Source organism: Lemur catta, chromosome 8 (genome assembly GCF_020740605.2).
Source record: "Lemur catta isolate mLemCat1 chromosome 8, mLemCat1.pri, whole genome shotgun sequence".
NCBI lineage: Eukaryota > Metazoa > Chordata > Mammalia > Primates > Lemuridae > Lemur > Lemur catta.
In genome coordinates this window covers 39,298,783-39,325,286 of record NC_059135.1, presented here as the reverse complement: position 1 = coordinate 39,325,286, position 26,504 = coordinate 39,298,783, and the positions used below count along the sequence as shown (strand labels likewise).

The window sequence follows — 26,504 nt, the reverse complement described above, 5'->3', positions numbered from 1 at the left end:
TCAGTATAGTGCCTGATGGATCTCTAATAAATCCTGGTACTCTCTCCCTTTCTCCTTTGATCACTGCCTTTTTTTGGAAAATAGACCAAATCTAAAAAACAGATCCCTCAAATTATTTAAAGAATAAACAAAAAAGCAGCTATCTCACTGAATGTGTCTTCCAAGAGTTATCCTAGCAAATACATGCTACTCATCCCAAATCTCTGGTGACCTATTAATGTATCACATTCAGGCATCAAAACAAAAATATGCAAAGTTACCTTAAAGGACAATTTGACTCCCAGGCCAGAGAAAGATGGAAGATTTTAATATACCTGAGCAAAAACATGCCCACCAGAGGGGGTAGGATATTGATCAATAACAATAGACTGGAAAAACAGCAGTCACAGGAAAAAGTTGGCAGGGCCTGCATAAAGAAAGGGGTGTTTGCATTAGACCCTTTGGCCTCACAATATTAAACATGTGAGTTAAATAACAAACTCCTTTTGTTTCTGTTCACCAAGCAACCTTCTTATTATAATTTGACCCCTCCTAAATCTGTCTTCTGAGAGAGAATCTGCCAGTCGTATCAATTCAAGTGTTTTTATCCTTATGCCAGTTATATTTTTGGCTGTGAATCACTTTTTTGACTGGCTATATGAAACAGCTAATGGGAGACAGGTTGTCTTATGGTACAGTAACAAAAATCAGTGTTCTGAGTCAATAAGCCAAGAGTCACACCCAAATGGTTAACTCATCAATGACATGCCACCCAGTAAGGTCTCTCAGATGGCAGCTTGCTCCTGGGTCAACTAAAAATACCTGTCTTACTGCAGCCTTCTTCAAAATTCCATATCCATTTTCTTATCTATGCATAGGACTCTGCTTTCAGTTGGAAAAAAAAGCTAATTTATACAATTATACATCTCTAACTCTGGGGAATAATCACATATGGAATAATACAAGATCCTATTTCTTTTCTTGACATCGTTTCAGGGTCCTAATTCATCCACATGTTTAGATATATTGATGTAATCCATCATCTATTCCAACCCTCTTAAAAATCTCTGAAATTTCCAAATTTAAAAAAAGTCATAAATTCAAATATTGTCCTAAATGTCAGATGGACACTCCCTATAATTCAGCCCTAAGTATTATTGGCAAATTATATGACTAATTCACAAAGCATTTTTTGTGATATGTAAAATGTATTTTAAAGTCTTTTAAAAATAACACTTGAATGATACGATTGTTTAAGCATGGTGACCTACAACGCTAAATCTCACCCACACATTTGGTGTCAAACAGTCCAACTTGCTAACAACAGTAAGCTTTTGTCGGCACCTAGCATAAGCAATAACACAGCAAAGGGCTTTGTTATGCTCCACAATTGCACACCCATGGCAGTGTGAAGCACAAAGCCAATTTTCAATCACCTGTGAAGGGCAGAGCCGTTTTACTCAGTGGTCCTTTAAACTGCTTAATGGCCTTTAAAAAGAGAAAGGGAGGAGGGAGAGAAGAAGGGAGAGAAGGAGAAGAGGGAGAAAGAAAAAGGAAGGGAGGAAGGAGGGAAAAATCTCTTGTAAGAGTTATCTGCAGATTGCTTGATGAGGATTACCCTGAATCAAATGAAAACAACATGAATATACCAAAAATATCACAAGTAATGCTTTTAATTGTTCAGCTTCTCAAAGTACTCACAATAACAGAAACTGACAAATCCATGATTTCCTCTAAAAATAAACATGAAAAACAATGTCGTGGAAGTCTGATGTTCTTTTTCTCTCTTTAGTTGTTTTTATCGTGATGGTTACACTGGCTAGCTGGCCCACGAGGAGTTGCTTCCTTCCACCTGCAGCATGTCTTTACCCTGGCTCAGTAAAGCCCAATGGCTGTCCTGATTGGGATGTCCCCGGCTACTCCAGCAGACTGTTCATGTGTTACTCATACACGTGTTTTGTGCTACACAAACTGCCTCTTTGCAGATGAATTTGTTGAGCACAAGCATGGATACATCTGATATGTTTATAATATGGTACCAATAAAAATCAGATTAAACTGTAATATAAATGATGTTAGAACTTCTGTTTACACTTGTAAAATAGTTATCATAATAAATCTGAATGGAAGATATGTTCTTTGATTTTAAGTGAAAGTCTATGTAAAGGCACAGATTGAATTTAGTGAATTTTACCAAAAAAAAAAAAACCAAAGCTCCAAATATTAAAAGATGCCTGGCAAAAACAATGACATATAGCTTCCAAGAGGAAGTAGCATTTGAAATTCAATCTAGAAAGTTCCAAATGGGTAGCCAGGCTCTTATTTAACAATATAGAAAAACTTTACTAAATTTGGCTCAGGACAGCAACAGTGATATATGTCCCTCCCCCATAACCCTTCTCCTGGTAAATGTAGATTCCTCATTCTTTTTTTTTTTTTTTGAGAAAGAGTCTTGCTCTGTCACCCTGGGTAGAGTGCAGTGGCATCATCATAGCTCACTGCAACCTCCAGCTCCTGAGCTCAAGTGATCCTCCCACCCTGGCAGCTCAGAGTGCTAGGATTCCTCATTCTTTATCATCCCATCACAGCAAAAAAGCCTGAGTTTGACTGTCAAAAAGAATCAATTTAGCAACTTCTTAACCCTTCGATTATTTTGCCAGGTCCAAATCTTTCCTCAGATCTATGTTTTGGCCTCCTCTCCTCAGAGACACAGCTCAGTTAGTCCCTCATTTCACTCCAGAGTTTAACGTCATCAATCAAGAAAAAAATATTTGCTCTCTGTAAAAAAGATCACAGATCTGTTTTGTAAAAATTGTTAAAAACATGTATAGCTAAACAATTTTTAAAAATGGATTTAAAAATGGATCAACTCTCAAAATGTCAATACCTTCAATTTCAAAATACAAAAAAAGACATGTATGTATATAAAAATCTTATCAAAACTTTATAATCTTAAAAAATGTTTCTCTTTATCACAGTTATTAAATGGCTAGTTGGCCATTATTAAAAAATAAAAAATAAGTCACCAACATCATGAGACCCAAAGCTGTAGGGAGTTGGCTCCTCAGTTTGCATCTAGAGATCTCTTCTTCAACCTGAGTCAGAGGACACACTAGGGCTGGAGTTCTACCAGTGCTGCCTCTAAATATAATAGCTTGGTGATGTTGCACAAGTTATTTAACCTCTCAAACCTCAATTCCACCATCATTAGCATTTTACAAACATGTGTTCCAAGGAATATTAATGATATGGAAAAAGGGTTCTGTGGTCAAATTAAGTCAGAAACCACTGCACACAACTTCTCCCCTTTAGGAGATTCACAATGTGCATTAGCATCGGTAAAGGCACTGAGAAGTCCTGAAGTAAATTTGTTTAACTTTGTATCAATTTAGTTAATCTCAGGATCCCCTTACCGACTCATACTTAGTGGTATACTATGGATTACACTTCAGAAAACACTGGTCCAGCATATTCCAGGTGTCCTCAAGCACTTATATTGATGAAATATAGGAAGAGTAATGCAGACTCTTATGACACAGGTTCAGGGGATTAAGAGAGGATTTCGTTTCCTCGTGTTGACGAGGCACCTGTTCATGTTTACTGGCCCCTTAAAGAACAGGATTCCCTTGTTCCTAATGAAAGTCTTCATTTAAGGAAAGTGGTAATGACTCGGTCACAGAATCTTGGTGCCTACCTACAGTACAAAAGTAACAGAACTCACCAAGAATGATAAATTGTTTTCAATATAGGTTAGTTTTCCTTTCCATCATGACTTATTTTTCTCCACAGCAAATGCTTTTGCCATTGTTCACTAGAAAGGACATTTCTGCCCAACTTTAATAGGATCCCTGCACTTTACCCACTTCCTTGTCCACAATGAAGTCAACTTGCAGGTAGAGTGTCAGTCCTCAGGTTAAAGAGCTGCTCTTCCAGGAAGACACCCCCAAGGCCATATTGTTCTTCATGCAGACTGATTTCTTCAGGTGACAAGTGGCTTCCTCCAAGAACAAAATCTGCAAATCTAAGCAGTTTTGGGGGGGTTTTAAATAAAGTTAATGTTATCACAGAAAGGTTTATTTGGAAGATAACATGTTCCCTTGCTACTTATCCCCTTTAATTAAATCTGACTTTGTATCAATAGAAGATGGCATTTACACAGTGGGTGTAAAAATGAGAATGGCTTATGTGATCCTTCTAGAGACAACTATTCAAGGAGAGAGTAGAGAAGTAGGCAGACTTACAAGCACAAAGTGCAGCCAAATGTACCCACTGTTTTTTAGTTCCTTCTCTTTTCTATTTTTTTATTAGTTTAGATTTATTATTTATTCATTATTTTGGTGTCATATACTTTCTCTCTTCAATCTTTAATTTGAGGGAATTCTTATTTGGATAAAGCTATGAGGAAGAGAAAGCAGCAGGGAAAGATGTTGGGGCAGACATGTCTTTCTCGGTGAACTTTAGAAATGATTTTCCACACCAGTAGAATGAGAAGCATGTCACACATCCCATTCCACCTTTCCATTCCCAAATGGAAGTCATCTTTATGGCATGCCCTATAAAACATCAGGTCAATATTTATTCTAACATTAGCAGTTCTACCGTGCAAAGTCACAGTACCGAAGAAAAAGAACCTCTGACAACTTCCACATCACCGGTTATCCAGGGATGTAATCTATTTTTAAGCTCAAGTGCCTATACCAAACCATCATACTGTCTCCAAAATCATTCTAACCCAAGCTATGGCCTGAGCAGCTGAGCGTGGCTTACTTTCTAGGAGTCTGGAGTTTGGAGACGACCAGCCACGATGGGAAGTCGGGTCTGCGGCAGGCTTGGCGCAGTTCCTCCAGAGCGCTGGTTGTTTCAGCGTCAGCCTGTTCTCTGTATTCATCTTCCGTAAGGTAAGTAACCACCAGCTTTCGTGATGTAAACCACTGCTTCATTTTCCTAAAACATTTGGCATTTGGTTGCTACATTCCTGCTCAATTCAATCCTTAAGACTTAAAAAATACATTTCTTAGACAGTAACAGTAATACTTAACTTCCTTTATATCATACCTGTACTTTTCTATTGTTGTTATCATGACTGAAATATAGAGAACACACAGTGTGGGCCGAATAGTACATTCTCCCCCACTTCCTGGGCTATCATAAATAATGTCCTAAGGTATTTGGAATCAATCTCTGACAGAGATGTTAATTGCATTTTTCTTCCTTGGTGATTTCTAATCACACAATCAGACAATTAAAAGTCTGGCTTCTTTATGCTTGGCCTGCTGATTTTCTTGGGCACTAACAGAAGCAAGCTTTAGAGATGTCCTTTTATGGAGACCCAGTAAAACACACATGACTTACTACTGTCTAGACCAGGAAGCTGGGAGGATTTGTGGGGTATCACTTCCACCTAGTGGTGGTGATTCTGACTAATCCTAGAGAAAAAGAGCAAATATTGTATAAAAGTCTTTTATATACAGTAATTTAAAATTCTTCCTTCACTACTTACTGAGGGGCTCATGACTGTAATGTTCTTTTTCGAACCAGGAAAGTCCTAAATCTCATAAAATGTAGGAATATAAAAATTTAGGAATCTAAGAATCTCATAAAAACAATAATGATAAGGTCTTAAAAACATTTATGTTTTATTTATCAATAAGTCTTTTAAAATGTTTTAGTGGTTTTAAATTTAACCAGAAATTTCCAAATCTGAATGAGCATCAGAATTACCAGGAGGTTTTAAAAACATGCATTTTCTTGAAGATTGAGACCTAAAAAATCTATTATCTTTTGAAGATCTTATGGTTGACAAGCTAGATTAAGGAACTACTGACATTATTTCCTTTCCCTTTTCTGAATAGTTATGGTTTCTCTAGAGGGAAAATCCTGGACTCTGAGCCAGAACACCTAGATACAGTCCTGGCTTGGAGGTTTACTCATTATGTGAACTTGGGGAATTCCCTAACGGTTCTGAGCCTCACTTTGCTCATATGAAAAAAATGAAAGCAATAATTATCTACCTCATGAGGTCACTGTACAGATTAGCTGAGATATTTTGTGTAAGGTGCTTATAGCACAGTGAGTGGGCTTCAATAAGGATAAGTCTTCAATAAGGATAATCAAAAGAGTAGCTACCATATATTATTAAAATATGCATAAACAGCTCTTCACAAACTAGAAAGTACTGTACCAAATCAAAGTATTATTTCTCTGGTTTATTATCTAACCTACAAGTTCCTGTTTTATTCCCCAGTTCTTCATATAATTATTCACTAGCAAAATTTAAAGTTGAGGAAGTTATAGCACATTTTGATTATTACAGAACACAAAGCAAGTGCATAAAAGAATCACTGTGCAGAACACACTTTGCTCTTGGCAGGGCAGCTGGATGGTTAAAGGGAAGGAAGGAGGAATTCTATGCTGGGTTCCTTAGGCCACAAGCCTGCCTGGCAAAGGGCCAGGGGCCTGGAGGACGTGGAGTGGCCAGCCTCCTCCTGACAGAGAGACCTCTGGTAATCCTAGTCATTGTCTGCCTCAGGCAAGGGGCACAAAGACAGAACCAGTCAACATAAGCCCCGCCAACCCTGCCCTGCCTTTCAGCTTCTGTGCAGCCTCTGTCCTGCCCCTGGTGCATTTAAAACCCTGTGATATTGGCACACACCCAGGCACTAGATCTGAGTCTTCTTCCTCACAGACAATTTTATGTCTCAAACATTTATTCTCTCCCTCTTTCAGCCCTGGTCTCACTGTCCCACCCCAGGCCCTCATCATCTCTCACCTGGACCACTGTGATGTCTGATAACTGGTCTCCTGCCATAGGGCCTCCCTCTTATATCCACTCTCTGCCAGAAGACAGATGGGACACATCTCACCAGCCAATGAGTATTTACAGTGTCTGATTTGATTTTTGATTGTTGAATGTATTTTTATTTTTAATTAGATTAGCTGCCAACATTTAAAAATCCTAAGAATTTACATTCTAATCCTAATTTCCATTTCCAGTTTTTCTAGAAAACCAGATCTGGCAATGCAGGACCCATATTCCCACATGGCAACAATCAGCCCAAGCTGAGTGGTCACTGCCCCCTCTTCAATGACGCTGCACTGCAGAATTTCCCACAGCCCTCCCGGTCACCCCTCACCTCACTCCTGCTCGGCATCACTTACCAAGTATCTTCCTGGGCCCCAAGCATCTGGATTGGCAACTCCTGTCTAGGCAGCAGTCAGACAGCACTAGCTAAGATGCATAATGTTAACCCCCACCACGTACAGGATCAGACGAGGGTGTTCAGCATGACCTGCCATGCCTCCACTGTCTGCCCCATGCGCACCTCACTTGCTGCATCAAGTACTGCCTGCCACATGATGGTACCAAACGGGCCTTTCTCTCTGGCAGGAAGGCCCTCCACATTTATCCATCTGGTTATTTTGATTCATTCTTTAAGATTCTGCCTAGTAATATATCTTCCAGGAAAGTTTTCCCGAACTTTTTCTATATCCCCTTAGTTCCTGGGCAAGCTTCCATTTTCATTTTAACACTTAAAAGAGACAGAAATGTATGCCTATGTCTCAGCAAGTATACCTCAAGGACAAGGACCATCTCCATCTGCGCACCTGATACAAAAACAGGTGCTCAGACTCAATGACTGAAGAGAGACGTAACAAAGCTGTGATAATACAAGTTAACTGACCTTTCTTTCTGTACTTCAAAGGGCTTAAGCTTTAACTTAAAACCTAAGAGAAAAGAAGGTCCTAAATATAAATAAGACCTTTCAATCATTTATGATTCATTTCTGTTTGCTCTTACCTCATAAGCACAACTAATTCCACTAAACCAGTCTTTGGCTCTAATGAAAGGAAATGTCAACTAAAAGTAGAAATTTTAGGTAACCCACACAGAGCCCAAGTAATTTTGTCACTGATTTTAGTAAATTCTGGGTAAGCCTAGGAATGGAGATGGGATCAGATACTTAGAGCTCTCCTTTCCCCTTTCTCAGAGTGAAATCTCCAGATTAAATGTAATTATGAGATCAAATATGACATGTCCAAAAAAATCCCCCAATGCAATAAATAAACCACAGCTCAAAATGTCAAATTGACTAGGAAAAAAATGATACGCACCACCTCACATAACCGAATGCTTTCAGCGGGTAGCACAGGCTCCTGTAGGACACGAGGAGGATCACGGCCACACAGGCAAACTGAGGCACGGCCACACCAGCATAGACCAGGGCCAGGGAGAGGAGCCGCAGTGTCCACATCAGAAGACATCTGCTCTTGTCGTCCACAAGGGGCCCATGTTTGTAACAGGCAGCAAAGCTGAAAAATCCAACTATCAGAATGTAGCCTGGAAAAGCAGAAGAGGTAAAATAATGTAAATCTGAAATTGAAAAATTATGTGAAAAACCTGGCAGAGCCTTGACTTCAGGAAAGAACACATTAGAAAACCTTAATTTTTGTTTTCTTTTCCCAGTGAAGTAAGGTTGAAAAATGCATATAGGGCCAGTTATTCCTCCCATATGAGACACCAGGCTGACTTCTGTAATAATTATATTACAGAATTAATATATTATATAATAATTATTATTGTGATATATAAGCATGTCTGTTTTTTCAGTCCAGTGTCTTAGCTGGGCAAATGTTGTCACGGTTGCTTTGGTCAGGAATAAGCATAGTTGTATGTCACAGTCTGCTACAAACACTATTTTTTATTTTTACCTCCTAGTCATAAAAACAAAATGTAATTTTACGGTGGAGGGATCAGGCAGTTACCCTCTGAATCCAGTGTTCAGTCTCATCATTACTAATGGTAGGACTATAAAATATTCTGTTTCCAGTTGTGATCCAAGATGAAACACACATTGCCTCTTATGTATTCCACCAAACATGTTTAATTTGTATCTAACTAAATCTCGAGATCTAATTTCCAGTTTACAGGAAATACAGGAGAGTGAGGAACATGTTAAATTATACCATAAAGGAGTCATCAGATAAATCCAGAAAGTGGACATTCTATGGGACAACTAGCTTGGTCTCTTCAGCCTATCTCTATGATGAAAAAAGGAACTGTTGTGGATTAAGAGATTTACAGGACAAAACAAATGCAAAATGTGGTATTGGACCAGATCCTAGTTTATACATGCCATTGAGGGTGATTAAGAAATTTTAACATGGCCTGGGTAATAGATGATGTTATGTAATTATTATATTACAGAATTAATATATTATATAATAATTATTATTGTGATATATAAGCATGTCTGTTTTTCAGTCCAGTGTCTTAGCTGGGCAAATGTTATCATGGTTGCTTTGGTCAGGAATAAGCATAGTTGTATGTCACAGTGTGCTACAAAGGCAGATTTAATAGTTTTTTTAGATTTAATAGTTAATTGATTATATAGAAAAATGCTCTTGTTTTTCAGAGATGAATAGTGAAACATTTAGGAGAGCATACCATGATATCTGCAATTTACTTTAAAAATCCTTTAGCAAAAAAAAAAAAGATCTAAAAACAGAATTTTCAAGTAAAACAAAAAGGAATTGCTTTTGTTTCAGGGGAGGTGGATTTACATGAAAAAATATGGTGCTAAGAGGAGAAACTCAATGATCTTATTCTTCATTATTTCCTAATTAAAACAAACAATAAGAAATACTTTTTTAAAAACATAAAACAAGGAAAGTCAATAGTTTCCTAGCTTCTCTGTTTTTGAAAAGGCAAATTTTCATTAGTCATTTATAGTTAGGATTTCTCACTTTTCCTACTGAAAACATTAACAGAAAGAAATAAAGAGTCACATTTTAGAGAAACTTTTATATTACAAGTTAGTTGTGGTTAGAGCCTAACCACAATTCAGAAGCATGTGCAGTCAAAAGGGACAAATACTTCTTTTTGCTCTTTTGATCATTAGTGTAGAAAACTAAGAAGAATGTCATAGGGAAATCATACAAAATGAGATCTAAATGAACTGAAATCACCAACTATGGGAATAAAATAAAATATTACTTTCAACAGTACCTCTCCTTAGTTCAAAAAGAAAATTTAGATGTTAAAGAGAAACATCTGTCAAAAGAGGACCTCTAGTTGTATTTCTCAGTTTTATCAATAATAGAACATTTTTTTTACATTTACCTACCTAATATATATACTCTGTTTTCATACCACAGCCGCTTCAGCTCTTCCATCAACTGGCACAAAACATACACTGAAGCAAACCAACAACCAACCATTAGAGCCCAAAAGGTGCTATACTGTGTGTGGAAGAAAATAAATGACACATTTTTTTTTTTGGTTCATTCACTCTCATAAAAAATAGAAGCAAACAAACCCTTTGTATTAGAAACTTCTACATCAAAGTGAATTGAAGTCAGTTTAAGATACTCTCTAAAGTCTTCCCACTGAAGGTATGGCCCATGAAATAGCAGCATCAGCATCACGTGGGAGCTTACTGGGATGGTGAACTCTCAGGCCCTCCTGCAGACTGCTGAATCAGAACCTGCGTTTCAATAAGATTCCCAGGTGGCTTGCATGGATATTAAAGTTGGAGAAACACTGTTATAAAGAATAATTTTATCTTAAAATAGTGCTAGTGTTGCAAGCTTTAATCAGAACAACTGCAATATTACCATGATGAATTAGTATTTATTTATCCTCAACTAAGTTCAGGGTATTATTTTATTAGTTTTTCATGTCTATGAGATCACGGTTTCCATTTTTTATTCATTTGCACATAGTATACCTACCTTTGGAATATATCTTTTCACCAACAGCAGGACAAAGACTAATGTCATTAGAAGACCTAGCATGGTCCCCGAAGAGTAATAGAAAATAGGGTTTCTGTTAAGACAAGCAGATAAAAGTCATTTAAATGCCAAGAAGTACTTTCAGTATGAAAACCGTTTAACCTGTCAACAGTAGCCATAAGCAACACCAAGAAAGAAAAACTCACATGGCAGCTCTAATTACATCCTATAATTTTAAAAAATGAAATTGGTACTTGAAATTTATAGCAAATATCTTGCCACTAACTAAAAAGGAAATGTCTTGAGTTATCTTGTACATTCAGAATCTGATATGACAATAATTATTGAGCATCTATCATGTAGCAGGCACCTGTCTGAGAGTTTTACATGCATTCACACCAGCCTAGGAACAGCTATTCATGTCCAAGTTGTATAGAGGAGGAAACTAAGGCACCAAGAAGTTAAAAGACCTTCTCCAAGTCAGTATGTGCTAACCAGAGGATTCAGGATTATAGCCCAGCATCTCTGAGTCCAAGCTTTACCCTTCATGCTATGTATGCATCTTCTGCTTTGTAAAGCTCACAGATGACATTAAACACAGTTGATAAGACTATAAGGAAAAGCTCAAAAATGAACAATGTTAAGAATAGTTGACCAATGTTGGGTACTAACTAGCATCAGCAAGATATTGGAAAGAGATTCCTTTTTCATAAGAGAAACTGCAAGAAACAAAATATCAGAATAATATGCTTATCCAAGAGTCAGATATTTGTTACATTCAACCTTCTGGCTCCACAAATGTAGGAGGCAGCTCTAATGGAATAGAGAGCAAGGCATCTGGTACCAGAAAACCTGAGTATAAATCTCCACCCTGACAAGAACTAGTTGTGTGATGATAGATGTTGGTTTTCTCATCTATAAAGTCAGAACAATAATACAGAGCTCCTGTAGTTGTTATGAGGATCTAAGAAAATAAGATATTAATGCATAAAATAAAATATGCGAAAGTACTTTGTAACATATACATATCATGCTATGCAAAAAACTTAATGTTTTTTACAGGTCTTTCAAGCTCTATTTTCAGATCTATTGTTTACAAAACCTAAAGCAAGAACTACAACCACATAGTAGTGTGAAAATATTGAGCATACATTCAAAAAATGACCTACACCCTTTTTAGGTATAGAATGTAAAAGTAAAAATGAATACTTACTGACTCAGGGTCTTTGCATAAAAGAAAAGGAAAATGCCTGCCACAAACACAAGGAAGAGTTTGAAATCCACGACTGGAGTAAAAAAGACATGCAACAAACATTTTGTGTCAATGTAGTGTTAGTGAAAGAAGAAAAAAGTCAATTTATTGAAAAATTACTCCAGAAAAACTGAATCCAGAAAGTATAATAAAAAAAGACTTACTATTTCGAGTCACGCTTATTGTATAGCTAAATATCTTCTTGACAGGCTCCACAGAGAAGCACATAGTCTCCCCGTAAGGATTGATTATTATAGTTATTTCATTAGACTCCTTTGGTGTCCAGAAGTTATTCATCACACATTTGATAAAAGATAGAATGGTTTCTGGATACTGGCAATTATACCTTTCTGTTATATATATGATACTGAGCAGGCCTGGACTGGTAATTTTCACCTACAAAACAAGAACAAACAAATCCATGAATACGGAAGTAAAAACTTCTAAGTTTCTTAAAAACATGTGCAGAGAAGTAAAAAGAACCCAAGATTGGCTGAGTAAAGAATGTGCATGGTAGTGTTTTGACCCTAGGGGCTGACCTGACATCTATGTTTAGTCCAGACACACACTGGACCACAGACACTTTTGAAAGTGAAGGTTTCTTTAAGCCAGAGGACTGAGGAAAAAAAAAAAGGAAGTGAAGGCTTCTTCCACCAAGTTGTGGTTGATTTAACTCCTTCTTCTAGCAAGTTATTGTGTCCAAGAGACATATTAAAAAGGATGACATAAAAAGTACAGGCATATCTAGTTTTATTGCATGCTGCTTTATTGTGCTCTGCAGATGCTGAGTTTTTTTTACAGATTGAAGGTTCGTGGCAACCCTGTCTAACCCTTGCCAATAGACCAAGTAAGTCTATTGGTGCCATTTTTCTAACGGCATGTGCTCACTTTGTGTCTCTGGCATCAGCATTTTTTAGAAATGAAGTATTTTTAAAATTAAGGTATGCACTTTTTTAGATATAATGCTATTGCACAATTAACAGACTACAGTACAGTGTAAACATAACTTTTATATGCACTGAGAAACCCAAAAATTTGTGTGACTCACTTTATTGCAATATTCACTGTACTGCAATGGTCTTTAACCAAACCCACAAGATCTCCAAGGTATACCTGTCATGGGTAGCAAACTATTTGGTTACAAACATAATAAAAATAGGGTTTATATCTCCACCATTTTCTACTGTGACTCAGAAAAAGCACTTCCTTTTTCAGGTCAGCTAAGCATATGTAATTCAGGGTTCTCTCACCACACCTGCCTGCCGAGAGCCCAACCTCAGGTCCTATTCAAATTGCACAACAAAGCACTAGCTACAAGCAGATGGTGACAACCCAGTCCTCATTAAGTGACAATTCCCCTGCTGCCTTAGTTTGTCTCTCTATTTCTCTTCTTTGTCCAAGAGTAGGGCAAGCCTGTAAAAAGAAGTGAGAGCACCAGCTTTGAATCTCAGGCATCAAGTTTTATCACTCACTACCTACCAACTCCCTCATTTCTCTTTGACTTTGGCTCCTAGCTCACTGTTGCTCTCTCTCCAATACTATTAATACTTCCTGTCATTCTTCTTGGGGATTCAATATACACAATCAAAACTCCTTCTAGTACCTTGGCTTCTCAGTTCCTGGAACTCCTTTCCTCTTATGCTTTTTCTTCCATCTCACCTCAGCTAATCCCTCCCACGGCCACTCCATGGATCTTGTCAGTACCAGACTGCAGCCCTCCATACACAGTGCTTCATGCATCCCACTGGGTGATCGCCATGTTCTATCTTTCCAGTGTGCCCCCTCTAGCACTCCAACCTCACCAAGGATCTGAACATCCTTCCTCTGCTCCTCACCCAGTCCCTTCTTACCCAGCTAAATCCCATGATCGATTATTATACACCATTCCCTGGCATGTACCCTCGAATCCTCTGCACCCCTCTTGCTTTGTCATACTCACTTGCAAAATCCAACTCTTCACCTATTCCACTCTTGCATCTGCACCACCAAATGTGCTGGAGAAATGCACAGTGGTCTCTTCAAATCCATGACTGCAAACATGAAAAGGGATCTAAAAGCTACAGTCACTCATATGACACATTCCTATCATTGATTCTTCAATTTTTGCTGAAATCAACAAATGATTTCACAATTTCTCCTTCCTCCATATTCCAATACCTCCTCCCCATCCTCATTCCCAGCTGTTGATCCTTCCTACTTCACCGAAAATAGAAGAAATCAGAAGTGAAAGTCGACCAGCTCCTATTGCCACATCCACCTATCTGTTAGCATCTGCAGGCACATGCTCTGCTTCCTGCCTGTGCGGAGGAAATTTCTGCCACAGAAGAAATTTACATGTTCCATTAAAAGAAAAGCCCAGACTTGTCCACTGGATCCACCTTTGCCTACTCAAGGACATCTCACCAGCACTTCTTCCTTCTCTACTAGATCATTCCTATCAGCATATGACATGATGATATTTTTTGCCATTTAAAAAGAAAAAAAACAACCTTCTATGGACTCCACTGTTCCCCTTCAGCTACCCCCCATTTCTTTGCTTCTCATTGCAATAAAATTCCTTTAAAAAGTTGCCTGTCTTGCAGTCTCCAGTTCCTTTCCTCCCATTCTTTCTTTAACACACTTCAATCAGGCCTTCATCTCCATCAGGCTGCCAGTGCCCCCACAGGGTTACTGGTGCCTCCATGTTGCTAAATTGAACGGTCAATTAATCCTGAGTCACAGCATTTGGCACTTCGCTTCTCCTTGTCACAATTTCTCCCCAGGGCTTTCAGATGTCTTCTTCTTTACTGTTGTTCCTCTCTCTCTTCTGCCGGCTCCTTCCTTCTCCTTGACCTCTTAATATAAGACTGACCCAGGCTCAGTCATTGGTCCTTTTCTCTTCTCCATCTGAACTCACTCCTTAGTCTCATGGCTTTAGGTATCATCTATATAAATATGCATCGCTACTTACATTTGCAAAAAGAAACACAGGAAAGATACATCAGAAACTAATCAGACTGATTGCCTACAAGGACTGGGTAGGAATGAATAGAAGGGAATTGGCAGAGTGAGACTTCTCTGAGAGTACCTTTGTGTAGAGTTTTGACTTTTAAGCCATATTAATGTTGTATGTACTCAAAAATAATGACAATAAAATCAACTAGGATAGGGGAAACTCTTGAATGGAAACAAATAAAAACAAACTATATTTTGAATGAGTAATATATTCATACTAAAGTGGGGTGGATAGGAATGAATTAACCTAAGTAACTTTTCTTTAGATAGGGTCCCCCTATGTTGTCCAGGCTGGATGAAAACCAGTGGCATGATCATAGATCACTATAACCTTGAACTCCTCCCTGGGCTCAAGCAATCCTCCTGCTTCAGCCTTCAAAAGTGCAAGGATTACAGGCGTGAGCCACCATGCCCAGCCTAAGTAACTTTTGAGCACAGTATTTAGACTACATACCCTCACACAAAAGATAAAAAACACTATAAACAAATACTGAACTCCTGTTATTAGGTTTACTTTTTACAATGGTATGACTTAGCAATTCTGAAACTATATTCAGTATATTTTAGGATTAGGCAAATAAGTAAATATATTTGAGGACAATGGGAACAGGTTTCTCACTATCAGAAAAAGGAGTTACAAATATGGAGATTGGAAGACTAGAATGAACCCTGTGTATTAGAGATATCAGAACCCATGTTTTTTAAAAGGTAGATACAGATGTGTGAGCCAGAGTATGAGTGTGTGTGTGTGTGTACACATATGACCATGATATCCCAGTACCAATGAAGGTACCTAATGCTGAATGCTCCTTGGGAAAATGTATGATTTAAGAGCTGGGTCTAGGAAATTACAAATGAGCCTGGAACATCTTGTTTATTTGAAAGTAAAATAGTGCTCAAAAATGACAGACATGAATTAAAAGGACACAGAAGCTAGTTTGAAGGGGCTCCTACTAGCCAAATCTAGGACAATTTGAGTATCAAAAAAGAATAATGAGAGGAATGGATTGTAGTCCACTGAATGAACTAACAATTCATGAGACTATATGGGTATAAATAAATAAATAAACAAGAGGAGGAAAACTTTTCCTCATAGAATGCCAATGAATGTAAAAGGAATAATGGAGTTAGAAAATCACTATTTGATAAACATCGTCACGCTAATTGATTCAGGCAAGCATCACCAATGGATAATAAAACTAGGGGGTGACAGTCTGATGAGGAATAGGATATCTACATAGTCTTAAATTATCTCCTCAAAATACTCATTTGTTAAAGAGGGAAAATAGTAATTTTACCATGGAAGAACCTGACAGATGCCACCTTTACCTTGTGATCAAAGTGGTGTATCTTATCAGTCATGGTACCAATCAACATCATGTGCCCCCTGATACAATGTTCAAGCTATTCCCTCAGCCTGGAAAACTCTTTCCCCAGATACCCCCTTGGGGCACTCATTCACTTCACTGAAATCTTTCTCAAATGTTACCTTCTCAAGGAGAGCTACCCTGACCACTCTTTTAAATACAGCGATTGGCCCCCACTCCCTTCATCCTACTTATTTTCCTCTACATTTTTTTCATAGTACTTACTAGTTTCAGCACTTTCTTCTCTATTACATTTGTTGCTTACTATTCCCCATCCCTGAAAATGTAAACATCCACATGGATAGGTGAAGGAAAAATGCAGGTTTCCCATTACATAACAAAACACTGTGCTGTGCTAGCCTGCAGTGCTCAGCAAAGTTGTTCCAAAAGAGATGAAACAGGTACCAAGATAACTACTGAGTCCAGGAAAGGTGTCCAGCACTTTCTTGAGTGTCTCAGCACTTTCTTGTCTTGAAGTGGCCAGCTCAAACCAGCCCTGGCCTTGTTTGAGTCATTTTTGGTTTCTCGGTTCTCTCTCAGTTTGGGGGGTAGTTTTTCTACACTGTCCCAGGATTTTCACAAAACAACCAGGATCTGTTTTGTTCACCAGTGTATTCTAGGAGCCTAGAGATAATTCTTGGCACTTAATAGGTACTCAATAAATATTTGTTAAATGTTGAATGAAGGAAAAAGTACTAGGCAATTGAGAGCAACTGCTATCTTGGCCATATTTGGGATCAGAGGTTACTCCAGATTTTCTATGTAGAGAGGCTTGGGATAGCAATTTTGGAAAGAAGGAGGATGGGTGTTGTCTTGAGATGTGTCTGAACAGCAAGCACACTGTATTCATTTAGATGATATATCCATTTGGAGTGGTGTTGGGAGGAGCTGATGAAGAGTATGGAGTAATTTTTTTTTTTTTTTGAGGCAGAGTCCCGCTCTGTCACCCTGGCTAGAGTGCTGTGGTGTCAGCCTAGCTCACAGCAACCTCAAACTGAGTATGGAGTAATTAATGTCCCCTCTCACATTGCCCTTCCCTTGAACCCCAAGACAGCTTTCATACTGATTCAAAGCTCTATGTCACACAAAAAGTACTTTCTATTCTTGAAATGGTACATTTTAATTCTGTTCTTATGACATGATTTAAAAGTAGGTCCATAGGCCGGGCACGGTGGCTCACACCTGTAATCCTAGCACTCTGGGAGGCCAAGGCGGGTGGATCGCTCAAGACCAGCCTGAGCAAGAGCGATTTCTTTCTATTTTCTTTTCTATTTTCTTTCTATTTTTCTCTTCTATTTTCTTTCTATTTTCTACTAAAAATAGAAAGAAATTATATGGACAACTAAAAAATATATATAGAAAAAATTAGCCGGGCATGGTGGCGCATGCCTGTTGTCCCAGCTACTTGGGAGGCTGAGGCAGTAGGATTGCTTAAGCCCAGGAGTTTGAGGTTGCTGTGAGCTAGGCTGACGCCACGGCACTCACTCTAGCCCGGGCAACAAAGCGAGACTCTGTCTCAAAAAAAAAAAATAAAAGTAGGTCCTTACCTGCACAGTTGACCACATGTATTTCCACTTCATTTGGGAATTTTGATTGAGGCAGTAACAGTCTGACTGAGAAGTTTTAATTAAATCCATTTCCTTCAAAGCTTTACACCTTTGAACTGAAAGACAGAAAAGGAAATATATTTTCTAAATCTTTAATTGCCCAGGATCTTCCCTCCCCCCCCCCCCCCCCCCCCCCGCGCCACACACGGAGATAAAGGTAGCAGTTTTAACATTCTGTGACCCATAAATTCTTCTACATGATAATTATAGTCCTTCAGTCTTTGCAACCTAGCAGGAGACAGAAAATACTACAGCCCAGTGTTAATACTGCTATGACATATGGAGGGCACTGTAAGAGCAGAGGATAAGCACTTCTTCAATCCTGGAGTAGAGGGCAAGAATTAAGGGCAGCTTCCCAGGAAAGATGAGTGGAGGACTAAAGGGTAAATAAAACAGAAGTCAGGAGGCGGGGTATGGGGACAGGGGGTGCATAGCAAGTGTATACAGAATCATGAAGATGAGAGAAATCACGGAAGTAGTTCAGTTTAGTGATATCTGATTATTATACTGGTGAGGGAACAAGGATAGAGTATGGGAATACACCACCTGCGGCTGGAGAGGTCAACCGTGGTTACCAGTACACTAAGGAATGTGAACTTCATCCTGAAAGCAAAGCACCAAAGGCTTTTAGGTAAGTATCAGAGTCTCAGCAAGAAACTACTGAACTCAAAAGGGTTTAACTGAAAAGAGTTCAGTAAAGATGTGGACAGGGTTAAGGTGCTAACAACAAGGTACTGTGAAGTTCCCAGGCACCAACAACAGCAGGAAGCTTCTAACAGCCTAGTTCTGAAATGGCAAGGGGAGGACCCTATGCTACAGGAGCCACTGAAGCTGAAGGGACAGCTGTCTCATGGAATGCAGTCACTGCCAGAGCTTCCATGGCATGGTGGAGTGAGGGCACCGCAACCCGTCTCTCCTGCCCTCCCGTCAGTGCCTTGAATTGACCAAACCTGACAGGAAGACAAGAGGACAAAGAAGCCTGGATGGTACAGTCCATAGAGGTCAGCTTCCAGGCACTGAGCAGGGCAGAGAAGGGCTCAGCATGGATCTGCAGGAACAACCAGGGAATGACCAGCTCAATAAGGAAGTGACAGGAACACACTTGTATTTTGGAAAACACATTCTATTAGCAGTGTGGAATACCAGACGAGAAGACTGAAGCCAGAAGAACCAGTAAGGAGGCTACTGAAGCAATCTAAGCAAGAAAAGGACTAAGACAGGAGGGGTAAAAAAACAGACTAAGAGCACTTAGGAAGTGAAATCAGCAGGCTTTGGAGATTTGTTTGATGAAGGAGAACAAGAAAATGATGTGAAGTTCCTGGTGAGTGAAGAGATAGTGAGGCCCTTCACTCGGCTAAGAAATACTGGAGAAGCAGCAAGTTTGTGCAGGGAAAGAGGATGAGTTCAATTTTGGACATACTGAGTTTTCGCTGGTAGGACTACATGAAGATGGACAGGTCTGCAGCACAGGAGAAATCTGGCTGGAGACAGATGTAGATACGTGTGTGTGTAATAATAATTAAATATAGAATACAATACAACACAACACAATTGAGAGAGAAAACTGCTACATTACAGAGGTTCAATGTAAATGCCACAAGAAAATTAGGGTTCATTTTCTTCTGTGGCTATTGCTGTATTTGGATTTGAAATGAAGTGAGATGAAAGTCATAAATTCTTCTGAATCCAAGATGAGGTGTCACCATCACATCTGTCAAACAGGAAACAGGAACAAGGAACACTTATGAATATACATAGAAATGGGCCTTATACTCAATCCCTGACTCCTCTAAGAAAAGTGTGGTCAGCTGTTTTCTCCAGAAGAACCTGAAATGAAGCTAGAACAAGTGCTACTCCAAAGTTGGGGAAGAACTGGGTAACCAGTAATAACTAGTTAACAATTACATCCATTTAGGGAATAATATTGAATAAGCTCAGATGGGTCCCTGTCCTGGCTTGAAATATACTTTTAAGTTGGAGAAAAGTGCAGACAGACTTGGGAAAAGGATCCTAGTAATGTCCACCACCTCCTGAACCACAACTGGATAAAAGTCAGGGTTCTCAGGTGGCTACACCAAGCAGGAAAGTTACAAGAGGACCTAGTGTATTTCATTGTGACAGCCAAATCATTGCATCTTCACTCTTTACACTGTGATGCAATGCATATGTTTTTAAATATATCAACAAATTTGCAGAGTTTAAGAATTTGAAATCCAAACATAAGAATCCAGATTAACAGCCAGGTTTCAAAAAAGCATGAGAAGAAAGCTCTAGAGGTTTTTTGTTAAATACAAGATACTAAAAATTAAAAATGTGCTGCTGCATGGTCTGTCTATGCAAAGGAGTATGCAGAACCAGTGCTATAAACACACAAAGCGACCAATGCCGAGGCGTGTTCTTGGGTATATCTGAGACGGAAATGACTCCTGGCCAAGAGCAGCACAAGGAAAGGTTAGCTCCTGGATGTCAAAGGGCTGGCAGCTACTGTAAACAAGATGTATGTCAGGAGGGCAGTGTAGAACCTGAAAGAACCTGAGCAACTACAATGAGAAAACACTAAATGCCCCCAGATAGTGAGCAGCAGAGGTGAGATCTGGTCTCTGGACTCGCCTTCCCATATCCCATGTTCTGCCTCTGCACATCCCCCTAGGGGAGTTTCTGAGCAGGAACTAAGGCCACAGGTAAGAACTTTATACTGGAAGTCCTCACTGAGAGGGAGGAATTCCCACCTATGCTTGGAAAGGGAGTGCATTCTGGCAGGGCAGGTGAAGAGGATGATAAGGTCTCCGATGCACAGACCCAGCAGCTCCAGACTATTATAAGAATGTTCACTTCCAGACAGTTCTTTCTTCACCACACATGTGCTCAGTGTTCAGAAGATTTTTCTCATGAGTGCCTCCAGGGTCCCTCCTGCAACTCCTAGTGATCTCCGCTACATCAAGGACTAAATCAACTCCCATAGAACAGTAGTGATCTGAGAAAATATCCTCTTTGTGGGGCCTGAGATTTACAAACAAATGCTACCTTCAAATGAGGCTTTTTCCATTTGGTCCTAAGTCTGTCTCCTAAATCATTAATATCTGTTGCTCTCAAGAGCAAGATGATGCAATTTAAGTATAGTATAACACTGTAATTTGAATTTAGGAGTAATTGCTTCTGTTACCCAAGCCACATTCATGTTGCACTTGGATGACTGTAACAGCCTTCTAGCTGGTCTCCCTGCTTCCAAAATTGCCCCACAATTCCCTCCACAATCTATTCTCCAATCCTCATACAGATCTTTCTAAAAACATCCATCAGAGCACATATTTACCTGCTTGAAACCCTCCAATGACTTCTTATCACACCATAATAAAATCCCCCTCCCTTCCAAGGACCTGAGTGCCTCTGTGACCTTCCCTCCTCCACCTTCCCTCCCACTCAGCTGCTCCAGCCACACTGACCCTCCTGTCCTCAAGTTGCCGACACACAGCTATCTCAAGTTTCCTCAGCCTGCAACCTTTTTCCCCCAGATCTTGGCAGGGCCTGTGCCTTCCAACAACTGATGTGTTTGCTCAAATGTCTCCTTCTCAGGAAGCCTTTCTTTGACCCCACTGTCTAAACCAGCACACCCCAATCACTTTCACCTGCCTTCTTCTTATTCTGCTTTCTTCTTTCTTCTTATTACATATGTATTTGTTAGCTTATACTGTCTCCGCATGAAGTCAGGGACATTGCATGTTCATTGCTATAACTCCCGGCACTTAAATATTTGCCTTTTGTGTGTGGCTTGTAATTTGAGAGGATCAGTGGGTTATTTGGGCATGCATGGCCTAGCCAGTGAAAGCCCAATCTTTGTAAGAGCCTAGCCAGGGCCAGTCAGCACCATAAAAGGGAGTGCACTCCCCTTGAAACCACCTGATGAAATAGGGCACCCTCTGCAGCCTGTGCTATTGCCATACCATCTTCAGAACCCACACGACATGAGGGCCATTCTGGAAGGCACAGGCTACACCTCCCCTTACTCTACCTCATCATCAATGTACCCTTAATTAAAGGGTTGAGCACAGTAACCCTTAATATCCCCTGGACTAGAGACCATCTTCTCACTCCTCACTGACAGAGGAGGGCAGGGGGAAGCAAGAGGTAACAATAAGCTTGTTTTTGTTTGACTCACATATGACACATCAGTGTATTCTGTGTAAGGGACCTCCCAGTTAGAAGAAATGAACTTGTTCTGAATTTTCCCGCAGTCTTCAACCAGATTAAGGAAAGCGCAGATGGAGGTAGGTGGTCCTGACTGTTGGTACCTATAGACATGCTACTGAAAGCATGTTGCAAAGTGTTTCCCTTGGAATTCTCCAGAGTGACCTCTGGCTTTTGAGGTGAAGCTGCTGTGCAATTACACAATGCATGGGATGATACAGATAAGCAGTCAGCATTTTGTGGTATTCTCTGATTGCACTTTGTTCTTATCACCTCTCTCCTAAGGGGAATATATCCCAATCAACCCACACAAGAATTCCTTAAAAAAAGAATTCCTACCTAAGGGACCAGCCACAAGAAGTCACGAGCCAGAAGCCTAGCTCCAAATGAGTTCATGTGAACCTTAAGCCATGGGCTAAATGGACTAGGTATAAGAGAGTGACCTGTGACAAGAATGCTCTTGCGGCCAGCTCACTGCCTTCCTAGAGAGACCAAATCTTTTAATCTTAGATTGATTATAAAGGTTATGTCTTTCCTAGGACTCTCTTCCTCTTAGCAGTCTTCTTCTAGACATTCTACTGTTAAGTTTCCATCTCCTTATATCCAACTAAGGGTGAGAAATAGAAAACATAATCAGTTTGACTGCTTATTTAGACTCTATCCCTGATTAAGCCCTGAAGCTTACTACAATAAGCTGGTCTCTAAGCCCAGGACTGAGCATTGCCTCCCTTAACGCCCTGCAGTCCTCATCAGGCTCTCTTGATCCTTTCAATTTATCTGACTTCTGGAGAACAGTCTATTTCTGGACAGTATGCTCAAAACACTAAAACAAGTACATGAAGCATTAATTATTTACATTAAAGATTCAAGTCAAGGTTACCTTAACCAATGAAATAGATCCCTTAGTTCACTTAAATACCACCCAATTTATAAATATTCAATTAATCTAATTTTAGGATTATATATCTTATAAATAAAAAGGGAGAGCTGCATATCACCTACTTGAATTAATAAATTCAATTTAAAAGATCTCCTTTTGTAGTACTTTTTGTCACTTATTAGTTTTCCTAAATGTATAAGTATATATTTAAGTTAAAGAGTTTAGTCATACATACAGTAAATATATTCACTCAAAACTTCAGAAAAGAGCAGGTAGTACTTAAACCTACTTATGGAATATACTAAAAATAAAAAGCACAAACACCTCTCAAGTCTTAGACCCTAACCTCAACATAAAAATATTGCAAACGTTCCTCCTGAAAACTTAACCTTACATGGCCCTGATGTGGGAAAAAACTATCTTCAGATAAAACTATAACAGAATAATAATATAAGACTTATTCTCCATTTGATCTATAGCTGCTTTTCTTTTGGGACAAGGGGAGAGATAAGAGCAGGAAAAATAAGAAGCAAGATTCCAACAAACCTTAATTGGTGAGAGTTCAAATAGAGTTAGGATTTTTCTTAGTGTTTTTTGTAAATTCACATTTTCAAAGGAGTTAACAAGTGGTACCAAAGTTACAAAGGTGGTAACTATTCTCTATTAATCCCAGTATTTTTTTAATCTGAGTATCAATCTCAATTTTAATTTCTCCAAGAACACGAGAATGAAACTGGAATGAGTACATGCTAATGCACATTCAAATCTGATTTTAACTTCAAGCACATATTTTTCTTCTCCACAGATGAATTTGAAAGCTGTGGTTCCAAATGACCTATTGCTATAGTTTAGGCATGGGAAGCCATTTCCAGGGCCTGAACTTCATCTCAGGGCAAGACATGGTTTCCAGGGAACTCACCCACTGTTTGCAAATTACGGCAACTCTTGGCTTGACGTTTTTCTTCTTTCAGCCAGACAACTACCTGCCCCTCCTGTGTCAACTGCCTCTGACATTCCTCCAAATACGATGACACAAAGCTGGCCTTGGTTTGGATATTTTCCATTCCACGGAAGGGTGTGTGTACTCAAGACAAAATTTTAGACTAGAAAGGGACCTTAAGTATTAATATCACCGAATCCAATTATCATCTAATCTCACATTAAGGAAGATCCTTATATAATGAATAGAAACATCAGCTCAGGGTTGATGAAATCACAGCCTTTTGGAGCAGCAATGGTTCTTAGACCTAGTCTAATCCAGAGCTTCCAACAGTGGCACTGGCACACTACAGAATCCCAGATGCTACACAGTCTGTATTGTAAAGCCTATTTGGAATTGCAAACACCACTATAAGGCTACAGAAGTTGCCATTTTTCTTAGCTGTGAACTAGAATTTCATCATTCAATGGTATCCTGCATGTCTTCAAAAAGCATTTATGGATATCTTTAATTAACAAAATAGAGAAGTGAGCTATTACCACTAAATGTGGCCAACACAAAAACCTGAAAAACATTGGGTTCACTGAGGCAAAAAAAAAAAAAAGATGAGGAAAATATTGGAAACTGTTCAGCAATAAAACACCCTCATTTTACTGATGAGAAAACTATGGTCCATAAAGATTATGTGCCTGGACCAAGGTTATACCACAAGTTGTGTCTAATTATAATTACTGAACTAGAATCCAAGGTTCCCAGTATTGATCTAGGGCTATGTCTAGTTTTCCAGCTGCTGCCATGCCCAGAAACCCTCCTCCTTTGACAGATTTATGTTTTATTTTTTCACCAACATATACTTTTTACATTTCTTACTGCTTACACCTTTATTCCTTCATCTGTAAAATGGGTATATAAATAGTAGCTTCCCCTATAGAACTTCTATGAGTATTAAATACGATAGATAATGCAGTTAAAGCACTTGTAACACTGCCTAGCACACAGTAAACACTCAACAAATGTCTGTTCAATGAGAACTGGTATAGAACTGTTCCTCAAGATACAACTCACTGCAGCTGTGGCAGAATTTGATACCTGCCTACTCAACATTCATTCTCTTCTTCAACTTTAGACAAGGAACCCTGATTTCATTGGAGGGAGGGCCATGCCCAGCTAAAATCACACACTTGACAGCCTCCTTTGCAATCAGGGGTGGCCAATGCAATGAAGGGAAATTGATGGGGAGTGTATTCAGGAAATCTTTCAAAGGATTTTATGGTGGTGGGGTTTGGGGGGGTGGGGAGAAACGAAACAAATGTTAAGCTCAAGTTAAATTGGTATCAGTTCTGGAGTCAGAACTCAGTTTTCTGACTTCCCTGTCATTCCAAATCCTTCTCCAGGGTGCCAGGATCTTGAGAACGCTCCACAGGTAGCCCATGAGCAGCTACCATTTGTTTCCTATGAACCAGGCTTTATATCAGTCATGTTACTCACTCAGGGTCACAACAGTCAGTCAGGGGTAGGAGAATTTCGGTCCGATTCTAAATAATGCAGCTCTTAACTTCTCCACTGAGTCCAAAGGAATAGCTAGTTAGAGAAATAATAAGGTTTTCAACATAAACTGATGCCCTGGACCGAAAGTCTGGAGACTAGGGTCAGCTGTGCCAGTGAGTAACTGTGGGACCTTCGACAAATCAAAACATATCTGAGTTTCGGCTTCAGTAAAACTAGGGAATTGGGCCAGACTTTGAATTGTGCTGCTGCTTCTAGTCCTAAAATGACCAAATGTCCAGATGCCAGCAGGGGGCCAGGGAAGCCCAAGAACGCGGGAAACACGGGCGGGGCCTGCCCCGGCGCAGGCCGCGCCCGCGGGGTGACCCAAGCCCGGAAGGGGAGCGCGGCGCCGCCGCCCGGTGTCCGCATTACCTGACAGCGTCGCCGCCGCCTCCTCCCTGCACATGGCGCCCGCGGGCAGCGTGGCCAGGGGCGGCAGCCAGAGCAGCAGCCACCACCGCCCTGGGCGCGGCCGCATCCCGCCCGGGGCTCAGCTCCGTGCCACCCGAACCCAAGCCCGCAGGGGGCCGGCTCAGCCGAGAGGAACGGAAATGGCGCGCGGCCTCGGAGGAGGCGGAGGGGGCGGTGAGGCCCGAGCGCGGGAAAGGGGGCGGCCCCGCCTCCGCGGGGCGGGGGACTCCAGCCGCCGCTCCCACCTCAGCCGCCGCAGCCGCCCGGGCCCCGGAGCTCCGAGGCGCGCTCGCGGCCTCTCCCGGGCCGCCCGGGCCCGCGCCCCGTCCTGCCCCGGGGGCCGCTCGGCGGCGTTCCGCAGCTCTGGGCGCAGGGGTCCGGGCTGCGGAGAGGAGGGGTCACTCACCTGTGAGTTTTTCTTAAAACATGCCTGACCTGTGACCTGTGGGGTTTAAGGGCTAAGTTCTCTGAGCTCCTGTGAGTGACAACACATTAATGGAAAGGCCCTTCAGCAAGCCCCTATTTTATAGGTAAGATAAATAAGCGCCAGTTTATGTTACCTTTCTATGTTTTTCTTTCTTTCTTTCTTTTTCTCTTTTTTTGGTAACAA

The 26,504-nt window shown here is 40.2% G+C and overlaps 1 protein-coding gene across 2 annotated transcripts; it reads right to left on the bottom strand.

Moving 5' to 3' along the window:
* Positions 1–320: 320 nt before the first annotated feature.
* On the bottom strand, positions 321–26,034 carry NEMP2 (nuclear envelope integral membrane protein 2). Of its 2 annotated transcripts, XM_045560345.1 has the most exons (10): positions 25,856–26,018; positions 17,871–17,986; positions 12,127–12,358; positions 11,924–11,996; positions 10,711–10,804; positions 10,104–10,218; positions 8,092–8,317; positions 4,747–4,923; positions 3,843–4,000; positions 321–406 (listed from the first exon to the last, which is right to left on the bottom strand). In XM_045560345.1, exons 1-9 carry the CDS (start codon positions 25,959–25,961, stop codon positions 3,862–3,864), a joined length of 1,278 nt encoding a protein of 425 aa, XP_045416301.1. In that variant the 5' UTR covers positions 25,962–26,018; the 3' UTR covers positions 321–406; positions 3,843–3,861. The 2 variants fall into 2 exon arrangements, with proteins under 2 accessions (XP_045416301.1, XP_045416300.1); XM_045560344.1 differs by lacking the exon at positions 321–406 and having other exon boundaries at positions 2,468–4,000; positions 25,856–26,034.
* Between the last annotated feature and the right edge of the window lie 470 nt (positions 26,035–26,504).

Excerpts from the sequence above, each read along its gene's own strand:
- NEMP2 (XM_045560344.1), bottom strand. The coding sequence starts at position 25,961 with ATGCGGCCGCGCCCAGGGCGGTGGTGGCTGCTGCTCTGGCTGCCGCCC. Across the intron at positions 10,805-11,923 it reads TATGCAAAGACCCTGAGTCA|AAACCCTATTTTCTATTACT; the intron begins GTAAGTATTCAT and ends TTGTCTTAACAG. Across the intron at positions 4,924-8,091 it reads GCATTCGGTTATGTGAGGTG|GAAAATGAAGCAGTGGTTTA; the intron begins GTGCGTATCATT and ends CAAATGTTTTAG.